The 12728-nt window shown below is 38.2% G+C and overlaps 2 protein-coding genes across 2 annotated transcripts; both read right to left on the bottom strand.

Moving 5' to 3' along the window:
- Positions 1-6845: 6845 nt before the first annotated feature.
- Positions 6846-9759, bottom strand: LOC125210914 (uncharacterized). The gene is made up of 3 exons (XM_048110548.2): positions 8410-9759; positions 7310-8325; positions 6846-7228 (listed from the first exon to the last, which is right to left on the bottom strand). The coding sequence occupies exons 1-2, from the start codon at positions 9445-9447 to the stop codon at positions 7879-7881; spliced, it is 1485 nt and encodes a 494-aa protein (XP_047966505.2). The 5' UTR covers positions 9448-9759; the 3' UTR covers positions 6846-7228; positions 7310-7878.
- Positions 9759-12575, bottom strand: LOC125210365 (uncharacterized). The gene is made up of 2 exons (XM_048109922.2): positions 10723-12575; positions 9759-10345 (listed from the first exon to the last, which is right to left on the bottom strand). The coding sequence occupies exons 1-2, from the start codon at positions 10961-10963 to the stop codon at positions 9765-9767; spliced, it is 822 nt and encodes a 273-aa protein (XP_047965879.2). The 5' UTR covers positions 10964-12575; the 3' UTR covers positions 9759-9764.
- Between the last annotated feature and the right edge of the window lie 153 nt (positions 12576-12728).

Here is a 12728-nt window from a genome sequence, read left to right as displayed (position 1 = left end):
TGCATAAATAGATAAATACTCCCTCCGTCCGCAAATAGGAGTCCCGTTTTTCCATTTTAGTCCGTTCGGGAATAAGAGTCCCGGTTCACTTTTACCATAAATGGTAATAGGGTCACACCTTCACGTAACTCATTTCACTCACATTTCATTTAAAACTAATATATACAAGTGAGACTCATATTATACTAACCTTTTTTCCACCCACTTTTCTTAACATTTCTTAAAACTCGTGCCTCCAAGTAATGGGACTCCTAATGGCGGATGAATGGAGTATACTATTATCAGTGATTAATCACCTAATTACATAAAAAAAAAAAACTAATTATAGAAGGTGGGCCTCTGATGGGCCCGGGCCTGGGCTGGGCTTCGGGTGGTTCCGGGCCTGGGTTTACAAGATGGCCCAATTCGAGCCCATCTCAACTGATGAGCCCAGCCCAGGCCCGCTTTGTTTCACGGTCCAGTTGACAACTCTATTGGGGTACACAAATAATTTGTGTTCATTCCTTAGTAGTACTCCCTCCGTCCGACATTAGGAGTCTCGGTTGACCATTTTCATCCGTCCGGCATTAGGAGTCCCGGTTAGACATTTCCATAAAAAGTGAAATAAAAATATTATAAAATAAAACACTAAAGAGCACAAGTAAAAACACATCCAAAGAATAGCAAATAATAATACAAATGGGTCCTACATTCCATTACCACACACTCAAATATTTCTTCAAACTCGCACCCAATTCAACTGGGACTCCTAATGCCGGATGGAGGGAGTACTATTTTAGAGGATTGTCTCTTAAACTATAACTATTGCAAGAATATGATGGTAATTAATATAGAGAAGTAATTTTTTTTTAATTGAACTAGAACCGATAACTGGACGATTGTGAAAGAAATGAGTAAATAAGATTACAAACTAAATGAAAAGAATTATTCACGAAAGCTGAGAATTCACAAGATAAACAATATCGCTTCTAAATAATTAACTCTAAACAATATACTCTTGCTCTCTATGTCCCATTAAAAATAAAACGTTTTTCTTTTTGGGGTTGTCCCATTAAAAATGAAATGTTTTCTAAAATGGAAATAACATCATTTCTACTTTTTCTTATCTCTTACTTTGCTCTCTCTACATGAACTCACAAAACAACATTGCATAAAATCTCGTGCCGGAAACCACATATTCCATTTCTAATAGACGGAGGGAGTACTAGTAAGCAATAAATCTAAAGATGATGAAGTGAGAAGATAAAGGGAGTAAGAGAGATCTTACCTCACTGGAGCCGTCAAACGACGGCGTGAAGGGTTGCCTGCAGATGGGATGTCGTGGGGAGCTTGTCATTCCGCATTCCAGTAACTCATTTCACTAAGATTTTATTATAAAACTAATACTCTCTCCATCCCTGAAAATATGAACTACTCCCTCCATCCCACTTTAGGAGTCCAGTCACTTTTCTGCACTCGTTTTATACCTTTCACAACATTATTCCCTCTCTTACTTTACCATTTCTCCACTTTAACTATTATTATTATTTTTATAAAACAAGTGCAAAAATTGACTGGGAGTCCTAAAGTGGGACAAACGGAGTATTTCCTTATGAGGCCGTCTCTGAAAAGCATTAACTTTATAGTTTTAGAATAGTTAAACAACATATTACCTTACACATTTTTTTATTTACAACATATACCATTACACTATACTATCAGTGATGTGGAGCTCACTCTCCTCTAACACTATTTACACAACCATTTTATCTCTCTCTTACTTTACCGTTTATACAAAAAAAGTCGTGCTGAACCAAATGTTCATACTTTTCAGGGACGGATGGAGAATATAAAAGTGAGACTAATATTCCATTAACTTTTTTCAACCCACTTTTATTTACATTTTCTAAAATTTGTGCCGAGTCAAATGGGGACTTCTATTGTAGAACAGATGGAGTATTAAGTAAATAGCTATGTAGGAGATAATAAAAAATTAGTACTACTATATTATCGAAACAATGAAAATGGATTAATCCAATAAGTGAAGTTTGAATCAAGTAAAATAAAAAGTGGGCCCAAATGTTTTATTGAAGGAAACATGGGTTCGATAAAAACAGAGCCATACCTAAGTAACTCAATGTTTTGTGGACATGTGGCTCATAGCATAAGTGACTAAGGTAATATCATGTCTTGACACGACAGAAACCCTAATTTTTCACTTTCTCTCATGTCTCGCTTCCATATCGCCAATTGAACGGAAATGGGGCAAGGTCCTCGAATGTTCTACCACAACGATTAAGTCGCCGCCTACATTTCTCTCTTCCTCAACCTCGATTCGTTAGGACAGTCCGATGACTCCTCCCCTTTTCTCTCTTTTTATTTTCTAGGGTTGCGTATCCAAAGCCGTCCCCTTTTTTGTAGGGAAGCCGCTGTTGGTGCTCTCAATGTTGATTCCTCTTATTCTAGCTTAGCTAAAATGTTTTGGCGAAGCTCGATCCACATAAGAAATCCACTGATGGGCTTGTATACAAAGGTCATGATTTAAGTTGTCCTGGAAATCATAAAATTTTAAATAGAACTGTTATATATAAGTTACGTGATTCTCAGAGTTCGTTCAGTATTCCAACCTCACTGTCTTGTTGCCCCGATAAGGTGGCCAAACTACTATTTTCACATGAAAATTTTCATTTTTAAAGATAACGTATAAATTTTTTATTAAATTTGATGATATGTGAGATGCATTCTGTTGAATAAATTGTTGACAAAAAGATAGCACAAAAAGTGTTATGACTTATTCCAATTCAAATATTCGTTATTGAGCCCAAACATCTGTTGACTTTACCTCAGAAGTACCATGAACGTTATTTACTAAATTATTTGTCTATGTCAAAATGCACAATCATTTTTATCTTGTCGCATGGAAAACAACATCACCTTGGTGAAGTTTTATCTATACATCTGCAATATGTTTCAGAATTGCATGGACATTTTGGATCATTTGGTCTTCCATATGCTTTTAAGGTATGCTAGTTAAATTTGTTGAACTGGGAATAAAAATACTACTATTAAGGGCAAAATGGAGTTGAACAGTCCTTGAAATTGTGGGATGAATTGTGAGTAAATTGAGACGGTCCTTATATAGCAAATGATTGTTAGATATTTGAATTTGAGCTTACAGATGTTGAGGTGAAAGTACTATTTTATTACTGTTATTGAAAAAAATTTGTTGTCAGTAGTCTCACTATGTGTCTGTATCTTTCATTAACATATTAAGTGTCCGTTTGATAAGAAAGATGAGATATGAGAATATATGCAAAGTAAGATAAAAAAATGCAAACTTTGTGTCAAGATAAGCTCAGATTAGAGTTTTTTTTTTTTTGTTGTTTAGTAGACAAGAAATGAGGCGAAAATGCTATATGACCAAATTTGTGAGATACATAACCTGGTATTTTGAGGAAAAACTGCAGGCTTGGTTGAGCCATATAGGATAACACAAGCTTACATGATATGTTAACTATGACACCAAACACTTGAAAATAGTCATACAAGTACATTACCAACTTATCAAACAGGTCCTAAATGTTGAAAACATGATGATCTTAATTCCTTTATTTTTTTCATACACCTATTTATGTTTTTGTAGGGTAGCCACGTCGGAGCTCTCAGTGTAGATTCCTCTTATTCTGCTCAGCTAAAATGTAGGCAAAGCTCTAGCCGCATAAAAAAAATTCATAATATGCTTTGATGGGCTTTGTGACCAAGGATATAATTTAAGTTGTCCTAGAAATCATAGAAATTCAAAATAGAACTGTTATTTTTATGAGTTATGTGATTTTCGGAGCCTATTCAGTATTCACTACTCCAACCTCTCTGTCTTATTGTCGAGACAAGGTTCACAAACTAGTATTTCACATAAATTTTTTTGTTTTTTAAAGATAATACTCTCTTCGTCCCATATATATATGTGCACTTTCTATTTTCTTCCTTCACATAAGAATACGAACATTTCCATTTATGGAAAGTTATTCTCAACTCATTACCTATATACATCAATTTATTTACAACTTATACCAATATGACCCACTACTACAACTACTTCTACCTATTAAACAGTAATAATAATGTGAGTTTCATTATCCATTTATATTACTTTAACTAGGGGTGTCGAAATGGGTACCCGCGGGTACCCACACCCAATTTTGACCAAAATTGTTGTCCTGATACCCGCCCCGCACTATGTCGGGTATTACCCCGATACACGAGTCGGGTATCCCGCACCCGACATGACGGGTACCCGACCCAACCCGTTTTTTATGAAAAAAACTTTTTTATTCATTATTTGCATTATCATCAACTTGTTGATCGTCTTCCATACTAATATAGTATTTTGATGCATCCTAAAAACACATAAAAGAGTCCACAAATCATTAGACATAGATAAAAATATTATATATTGAAATCTAAGTGTGACCGGGATAATTTAAAAATTATATTAATATTAAAAATTACAAAATACTAAACTAAAATCGGGTAATTTTCGGGATTATCGGGTATCCCGCCCGATACCCGCGAAACCGAAAATATGATTACCCGATCCCGACCCGTTACCCGTTACCCGTTTCCGTCGGGTAGCGGGCACCCAATACCCGACGGGTATCAGGTCGGGTGTGCAGGTACCAAATACCCGCTATCCGTTTCGACACCCCTAACTTTAACTACCATTCTCCTTCTTCTCTTATTTTACCAATTCTGTATTAATTTCGTGCCAGTTTAAATACTTATATTTTTATGAGACAGATGGAGTCTATATTTTTCTTATTAATTTTGATGCAGACTGTTGGATTATTCCAACACAAATATTCATATATATGGCCCAAGTATATGTTGATTATTTTGGGAGTACCATGAACGTTATTTATTACTCCCTCCATCCTAAGATAAGCGAAACATTTCTTTTGGGCACAAGATTTAAGGAATTGATATTTAAAGAGTTAAAGTAGAGAGAAGAAAGTATGAGAGAGAGAAAAGTAGAGAGGTAATTGAGAATAAAATAGGTGGAGAATAAAGTAAGAGAGAAGATTTTTTTCTAAAAAAGGAGACCCACTTATAATTGGACATCCAAAAAGGAATATAACTAAGCCTATCTTGGGACGGAGAGAGCATAAATGTTGAAAACAGGATGATCTTAATCTTGTTTTCTTCCTTGGTTCTTCCTTGATTATGCCATAATTGCTATCTCCTTCCGTTCCTCATTGTTTCCCATCCTCCTTGTTTACCCAGCTGCATTCTCATTGTTTACTAGAATGGTCGCTTTCTTCTTTACATCCTCATATTCCTCCTTGTTTACTACTCCTCCGTTCCGGCTAAGATGACACATTTCTTAGTCGACACGTGATTTTAGGAGTTGTTGGTTAATGTGTTTAATTGGAGAGAGAAAATGTGGGTGTAACTATTAAATGGAGAGAGAAAGGGAGTTGAATATCTAATTAGGGAGAGAAAAAATGGTTGAGTATATTAATTGGAAAGAAAGTTTCCAAAAATAGAAATGTGTCATCTTATTTGAGACAAACTGAACTCTATAGTAAATACAACTGGTGCAATGATGCCGAAAATTGGATCCTTTTGCAATGTTGTGTATATATCACACCACTAATATATTGTGAATTAACCATTCTATAATAGTGATCCAGTTGATCCTTTGTCTGATTTTTTTAAGAGTATAATTCGCTTTTGGTCCTTTATATATGACCGATTTATGATTTTGGTCAAGAACATTCACTTTTCATAAAGTAAGTCCGAAACAAATGAAAAACGATATCGTTTGCGTCCTTTTTTGACGGCACCGTTAATTCTCGACGGTCAACCGTCAATTAGCGAAAATTTGACCGGATTAGCTTATTTTAATTACTGTAGCTAATATATATATTTTTTTAATTTTCGGCTTTTACATTTTTAAACCCTAAATTAAAATACTATAATAATAAACACAAAATCCAAAACTCATTTCATAATAATAAACACAAAATCCAAAACTCATTTCATTATAATTTCTCCCCCCTTCTCCCGCTCATTCTTCTTCTTCTTCTTCCTCCCCAAGAACCCTAATTCTTTTTCTCCATCTCTGCAACAACCAAACACCTTCGAACATGGCCCGTTCAACGTGTAGCCGGAACTCCGTCTCCGTCGACCGCGTCCGTGACTTCGCAGACTTCCGATTTAGCTACGTTTTCTGTTATTGTAAGAAGATGGCGGCACTCCGTATTGTCATCGGACAAGGCAAACCATCGAGGGGGAAGCTTTACTTCACATGTGAGACGAAGGAATGCGGTTTCTTCAAGTGGTGCGAGCCGAATCGTGATGTCGAAATTACGAGCCAAATTGGACCAAATCGGCCTCTTCTTCGTCATCCTCGGTCGGCGGTGCCGTTTTTGACGAGCTGGCTTTGAATTTGACCGAAATTATGAAAAAAATCCTGAAATTAATCAATGTTTTGAGCTTTGTTGTTCTTTGTTTTGTTGTTGTTGCAACACTTATGTGTATATTCAAGTAATGTGATGTAGTATTTGTGAATCCTCTTTGAATGTTGAAGTAGATTTGAATTTGTTGTTGTGTTGCTCGTATTTGAATTCTATAGTGATGTTCTAAATCGCCAGAAAGCCCTAATTGGAGAATCCTAAAGTATAAGTCAAAGTAGTCCTTCTTATAAATTTTTTACTTCCATTTGGTCCTGAACATTTAAGCACACCAAATTCAGAGTTACATGTACAAAATTTGTGAGTGATGTTGGTTTCATACGCATCAAACAACAGATCACAAAATAAGCTGTTTAAACCTGGTAATGTCATAAGGTAATGTCATAAGCCATTTACACCTTGATACATGCTAAAAAACAACTGCAGTTACTTGTTACATCTACAAAAAAATATTGTCATAAGGCAATGTATCAAACTTAACACCATCAACCCCCAAAAACCATCAAATCCTCAAAACAATCAACACCAAATATTCATTGTATTTGTTACACAACACAACACAATTTTTAAAGTCAAACGCCAACATCAAACACCCTTCTCCTTGCTTGGTGGTTTCTTCTTCGCGGGAATAGAGGCAGCAGCATTTGAGGAGCCAGGTTCTTCAAACATATCCGCAACGGCACTTGAACAACTTGCCCTATTGTGGCCGGGTTGGTTGCACAATGTACAAGTCTGTTGTTCCTGATCACGATTACGCTCCCTCCTAACCGTCGACCCTACAAATAGTTTAGAAAAGAAGTGTCATTGGTTAGGGTTTACATTTGAATGAAAATAGGTAAAAAAAAAAAAAGTTATACCTTTCGATTTGCCCAATTGAATGCCTTGGGGACATCTCCTTTTGTTGTGTCCTTTTTCACCACAAAGCCGACACTTGTACTCTGGCATCAGTCCCTTCCTCGACATTTTCTGGCCTCCATCCTCTCCATCTCGAACTGTGACAACTTGGCGGGCTATCTTTGCTGCCTTTGCTTTGATCTTGCTTCTTGCAGCTAGCTCTTCAGTCGTCTTTTGCCTTGCTCCCTTCGGACGCCCGGGCAATCGGGTAAGGTCAGGTGGAACGATATCGGGATGAGGAGTCCTTGGCCACATATCTGGTCCATGTACCGGGTAGATGATGGGCGCATACACCAATTGCAACGACTCCGTTGAGTAGCATTTAGCTACAAAGGAGTCAACATCCTCCCCAGTCATCTGAATAGCAGCAATCGCATGTGGGCACGGTAACCCGGTCAACATCCAACGCCTACAGCTGCAACTCCGATCCCGTATATCCACCACGAACTGCTCATTGAATTTGGTGTTCACCTGATACACCCATTCACCAGCCTCTCTCACCATACAATCTCCAACCTTTTCTTTTAGCTTCTCAAGCTTCTTCCTTATCTTGGGTCCGACACAATCCTCCAACTTTGCAGCCATCTTCCGTCGGATGGTGAACCGGTCCATCAAATACATTCGGATGCATTCCAGCATGCCATAAGGGCTTGTCCCGCGCAAACAATAGGACTTTGTTATAACATTCTGAAATGTTGTTGACTAGAATGTCACAATGGGCCTCAAAACCAAAGAAAGCACGACTCCAGCTCTCCTTGGCAGTGTGCACAGTAAGCCATGTGTGTGCAACAGTGTTCAGCTGTTTCACCTCTTCCATCACCTTCTCGAAGGCGTATGCATTTGTTGAACGAGCTGCTTCCCAAGTCTTGTCTTTTAGCGTTGGAGATGGGAACACCTTCTTGAAGTTGTTGTGCATATGCCACACACAGAAGCGGTGTTCGGCATTATGGCAGCAGCTTCGGACAGCATTGATAAGGCCCTGCCCATGACGAAGAAAGAAGATTAGCTAATAGTTAACCAACAAACTTAAAAAACCACACAAATTTACAATGTAATTTTGTACCTTCTGTCTATCCGAGATGAATGTCCACTTGCTCGAATCCTTTATGTCCAGATCCTTAACCAACAAACTTAAAAACCAGCTCCAAGTATCCGTATTCTCAATGGCTACAACACCATAGGCGACGGGAAAGATCTGATCATTCGGATCTAATCCAATGGCAGTGAGGAGTATGCCCTTCCCTTGTCCTTTTAGATGGCAACCATCCAATCCTATAATACGCCTGCAATGCTGCTTGAAGGAAGTCTTACAAGCTTCATAAGCTATGTAGACTCCATTGAACTTGTCAGTTCCATCCGATAGGCGCCTAGTTGCTAGGACAACGGTACTCCCTGGATTTGTCCTCAAGATCTCTGCCCTATAATCATGCAGCCTCTTGTACTGCTGGATTGTATCGCCCTCGATCAGTTTCCTCGCACGTGCCATTGCACGCTTCGCCTTTCCCACCGAAATTGTTACCTTCAACTCCATATGCACCTTCTCCACAAATTGCGACACTGTCATCCCAGGAAATAACCTCATATCTTCCTTGAATAGTCGTGCCAAATACTTGGCATTAGCACAACCGTGGTTGTAAGAAGCACCCCCACACTTGTGTATATCACGCAGAGCTCCAATCTGCCAACATCCAAGTTCACTCCTATAATACAATGAAACCGTCCAAGGACAACCAGCTTTAACCTTCTTACTTCGCAGCAACCCCTTGCAGTAGGCAATACAATGAACATTGTCGTTCTTCTTGAGTCTCAACTTCTTACCCAACTGGACACCTTGATGACGTATAAGGTCTGTAAAATCGGCCTTGGTATTGAACCGCAACCCCACTTCCAGCCTTGGATCATTTCTGTCCTTGGTAGGCTTATATCTTCGGCTCAGATTTTGCACGACATCACAGTCACCCTCACCCGCTAAGTCAGCCTCATCGGTGTCCGAGCTAGGTGAATCACTCCGAAGAGTGTCACTTTCCCCACCATCATCTAAATCACCAAGGACTCTCATAGAATTAACAACATTCTTCCATCCCTCAACTTGAGAAGTCATTATGTTGTCCTCTTCCTTATCACTCAGATCATAGTCGCTGTCCACAAATGTAGGCTGCCCCGCGTTGTCGTCATCAGAATCAGCATTCTCTTTTGTCTTTCCTTTCTCATTGCAGGTCCCCTTTCCCTTTCTTTTTCCCTTCACAACATCCTTAACTTTCCCTTTTCTCTTTCTCACAGCCTCAGCTTTTCCCTTCCTCTTTCCAGCATTTTGTTTTCCCTTTCCCGAACCATTCCCCTTGCCTTTCACAGCCACAAGACTCTCTTCCTTAGATCCTTCCTCACTTTCCACTTCAAAATCACTGGCTGAACTTTGTACTAACCAATCATCTCCAGCTCCCTCACCCTCACCAGCTCCCTCATCCTTACCATCTTCAGGTCCCTCATCATCACCATCGACCCCCCATCATCACCATCACCAGACCCCCCATCATCACCATTACCATACCCCTTAGCATTACCTTCCTGTTCGCTCTGATCGTCTTCACTTGCGGTTAAACCATCTATACGCTCTGTAACTCTAACTGGACTTTTAATTTTCTCCTGCGTTAATTGACTAACAGGCTGTGAGCCCGTTAACAACTCACCAACACCCCCGGGGTGAATGACATATACATCAATCACCCCAGCCTTGACCCCTAACTCTGCCATTTCTATTGCAGGCTTGTTGTCAAAAAGCTGCACCATTCCATCCTCAAAGTTCTTCCCAGGAATCCGATAGAAGTACTCTAACCCAGTCACATCCATCCCTAGCTTCTCCAACACATCATCAACCTCGAGCTTCGACCATTTGTCTGGATCGCAGTTGTGGACATATTGAAGTTCAACATTGACATAGTTCTTCCCAAACCCTTCCTCAAGGACACCATTGTAGTGCAATCTTGTAACAAAGGTCCCATCTGCATGTACGATGACATCAGTCATCATAACTAAACAATATAAGATAACATATTGGTCACATATTTATGCTCTACATATCAGCTTAGTCCTACACATTTACAGACAAGAAAAATGGTCCCCTGTCGTCTTGTTCCCCAACACCCAGTCCACATAACACCCTTTCACAAGTCAAAATTATATGCAGACAAATAAACCCTTTCCAGATAACACCAAACCCTAAAAATTCTCAAAATCATTGGCATATATTCAAATCATACTCAATGAGACCACTTAATAAAGACAACACCATATTAAATACACCACAACCAATAAATGCAAACCCTAGTAAGCAAACATGCAATCAAACGATTTTCAAACAAATTTCAAACAACATTACCTTCTGAATGAAATTCGGGAACTGGATTTTCAGGCGGAGGAGGAGGAACTGGAATTTGAGGCGAACGAGGAGGTTCTGGAATTTGAGGCGAAGGTCTTCTCCGTTCAGAACGACGAAGTAGATGGAGCGGCGGTTTCTGGTGAAAATGACGGGGATATCGAGCCTTCTTCTTCGTCCTCTCAAAGTCGGGGTCGCTTTCTGGAGATGCTCGATGGTCACCGACTGAAGAAGTAGGGTTCATTTTCGGAGAAGAATGGACATCCGCGTCGGAGCTAGGGTTAGAACCACAAATCCCGACGCAGCTGACGGTCCTTGTTCGGTGTCAGATTTTCGAGAATCGCTCGTTTCAGCCTTCTTCCTCTTCCTCGCATATGATTTTTTCACGTCGCCGAGACCTTCGGTGTAACGGTGGTTTGGGTACGGCGACTTCCAACTCATGGCAACCAACAATAATCGGTCGAAATCGGTCGAAGTCAGGTGGCTTTGGTCGGAATCGGGCTTCTTGGTCGGAATGAAGAACTAGGGTTCTTCTTAGAGAGTGATGAGAGAGATGAAAGAAAAGAGAGAAAGTGTCGTTTTGAATTCCAGTTTGGGTACTTAGTGAAAAATGTGTTTGATTATTCATATTCAAAAATATTTAAAAAATTGAATTATTAGGAAAATAATTAACATAAAATTAACCAACTAATAATCTCAGATTAAGTCTAATCCGGTCAAATTTTCGCTAATTGACGGTTGACCGTCGAGAATTAACGGTGCCGTCAAAAAAGGACGCAAACGATATCGTTTTTCATTTGTTTCGGACTTACTTTTTGAAAAGTGAATGTTCTGGACCAAAATCATAAATCGGCCATATGTAAAGGACCAAAATAGTACTTTACTCTTTTTTTAATCAAAACCATTGTTTTATCCCTACCAGATTGTATATCATCACGAAAAATTCATGGAAGTTTGCCATCTTCTCATATAACCTCAGTTCTGTCCCACGATCTCAACAATGTGTTTTTTCTGCGCATTTTGATTAGGGTTCTCCTATTTTTCAACAATTTCATTACGCATTTTTTTGGTGGCTCAACGGTTCAAATTTTCTTTTATTCAGTTCGCCAGCCCATGTTTCTTTCTTATGTTTATAATGGCGGCCGAAAAAAAAATTGCATTTAATGGCGGATAGTAGCAGTGTTGAAACGAGTAGCGGGTAACAGGTAATTCCTATCCCGACTCGATACCCATCAGGTACCGCTTCCCGACAACAACGAGAAACAAGGTGGGTTGGATATTAAAATTTAATGTGCTGCAGGTAACAGGTTGAGTATACTTTTTGTTTTTTATCAGTATTTTTTTGTTCAAATACATTATGTTATATACAACTAGTATCCACCCACGTGCGATGCACGACCCAAATATTTTTCAGAAACGAATAATAAGAAAAAATAATCTAAACACCAAATATGATGACTTCTCAAAGGAAAGTAAAGACTAAAACATTAATAAAATTGAGCAAACACCCATGCAATGCTCAGAAATTAATTTATTTTGTAGGGTATTAGTTTAAATTTTTAAAATTAAGTAATATATGTCATAAAATAGTATAAATAATATGTGTGTAACAGCAGTTTAGCCTTATACAAAGTAGTTGAAAAAATAAGTACATTCACAAATAATATGACACACTATACCGAGATTATCAAATTGATAATTATGTACTATTCATTTAACTTTTTATAATTAAATTATTACCACCAAAACATCCATATAATAATTTAGCTTCGTACAAAATAATACAGTAACAAATTGTTTAAATTGAGAAATAATACAACTCACTACCATTATTTGATAAAACTCCTAAAATTAAATAAAAGTACTATGTATTATCAATTATTGAAAATTTTAGATTTATTAAAAAACACTATCTACATAGACATATAAAAGTGAATTTATAAATATAATAATTGTCAATTAATAAAATAGAGAAAATATAAATTATAATTTAATTTAATTATTTATTT

This window comes from Salvia hispanica, chromosome 3 (assembly GCF_029641045.1).
Source record: "Salvia hispanica isolate PSC_SH4W2 chromosome 3, Shi_PSC_v1, whole genome shotgun sequence".
Taxonomy (NCBI): Eukaryota; Viridiplantae; Streptophyta; class Magnoliopsida; order Lamiales; family Lamiaceae; genus Salvia; species Salvia hispanica.
Note: the sequence above shows the minus strand (reverse complement) of the source record. Positions and strands in the feature narration are given on the sequence as shown.

Excerpts from the sequence above, each read along its gene's own strand:
- LOC125210914 (XM_048110548.2), bottom strand. The coding sequence starts at position 9,447 with ATGACTTCTCAAGTTGAGGGATGGAAGAATGTTGTTAATTCTATGAGA. Across the intron at positions 8,326-8,409 it reads TCATCTCGGATAGACAGAAG|GGCCTTATCAATGCTGTCCG; the intron begins GTACAAAATTAC and ends CGTCATGGGCAG.
- LOC125210365 (XM_048109922.2), bottom strand. The coding sequence starts at position 10,963 with ATGAACCCTACTTCTTCAGTCGGTGACCATCGAGCATCTCCAGAAAGC. Across the intron at positions 10,346-10,722 it reads TCCCGAATTTCATTCAGAAG|ATGGGACCTTTGTTACAAGA; the intron begins GTAATGTTGTTT and ends TCGTACATGCAG.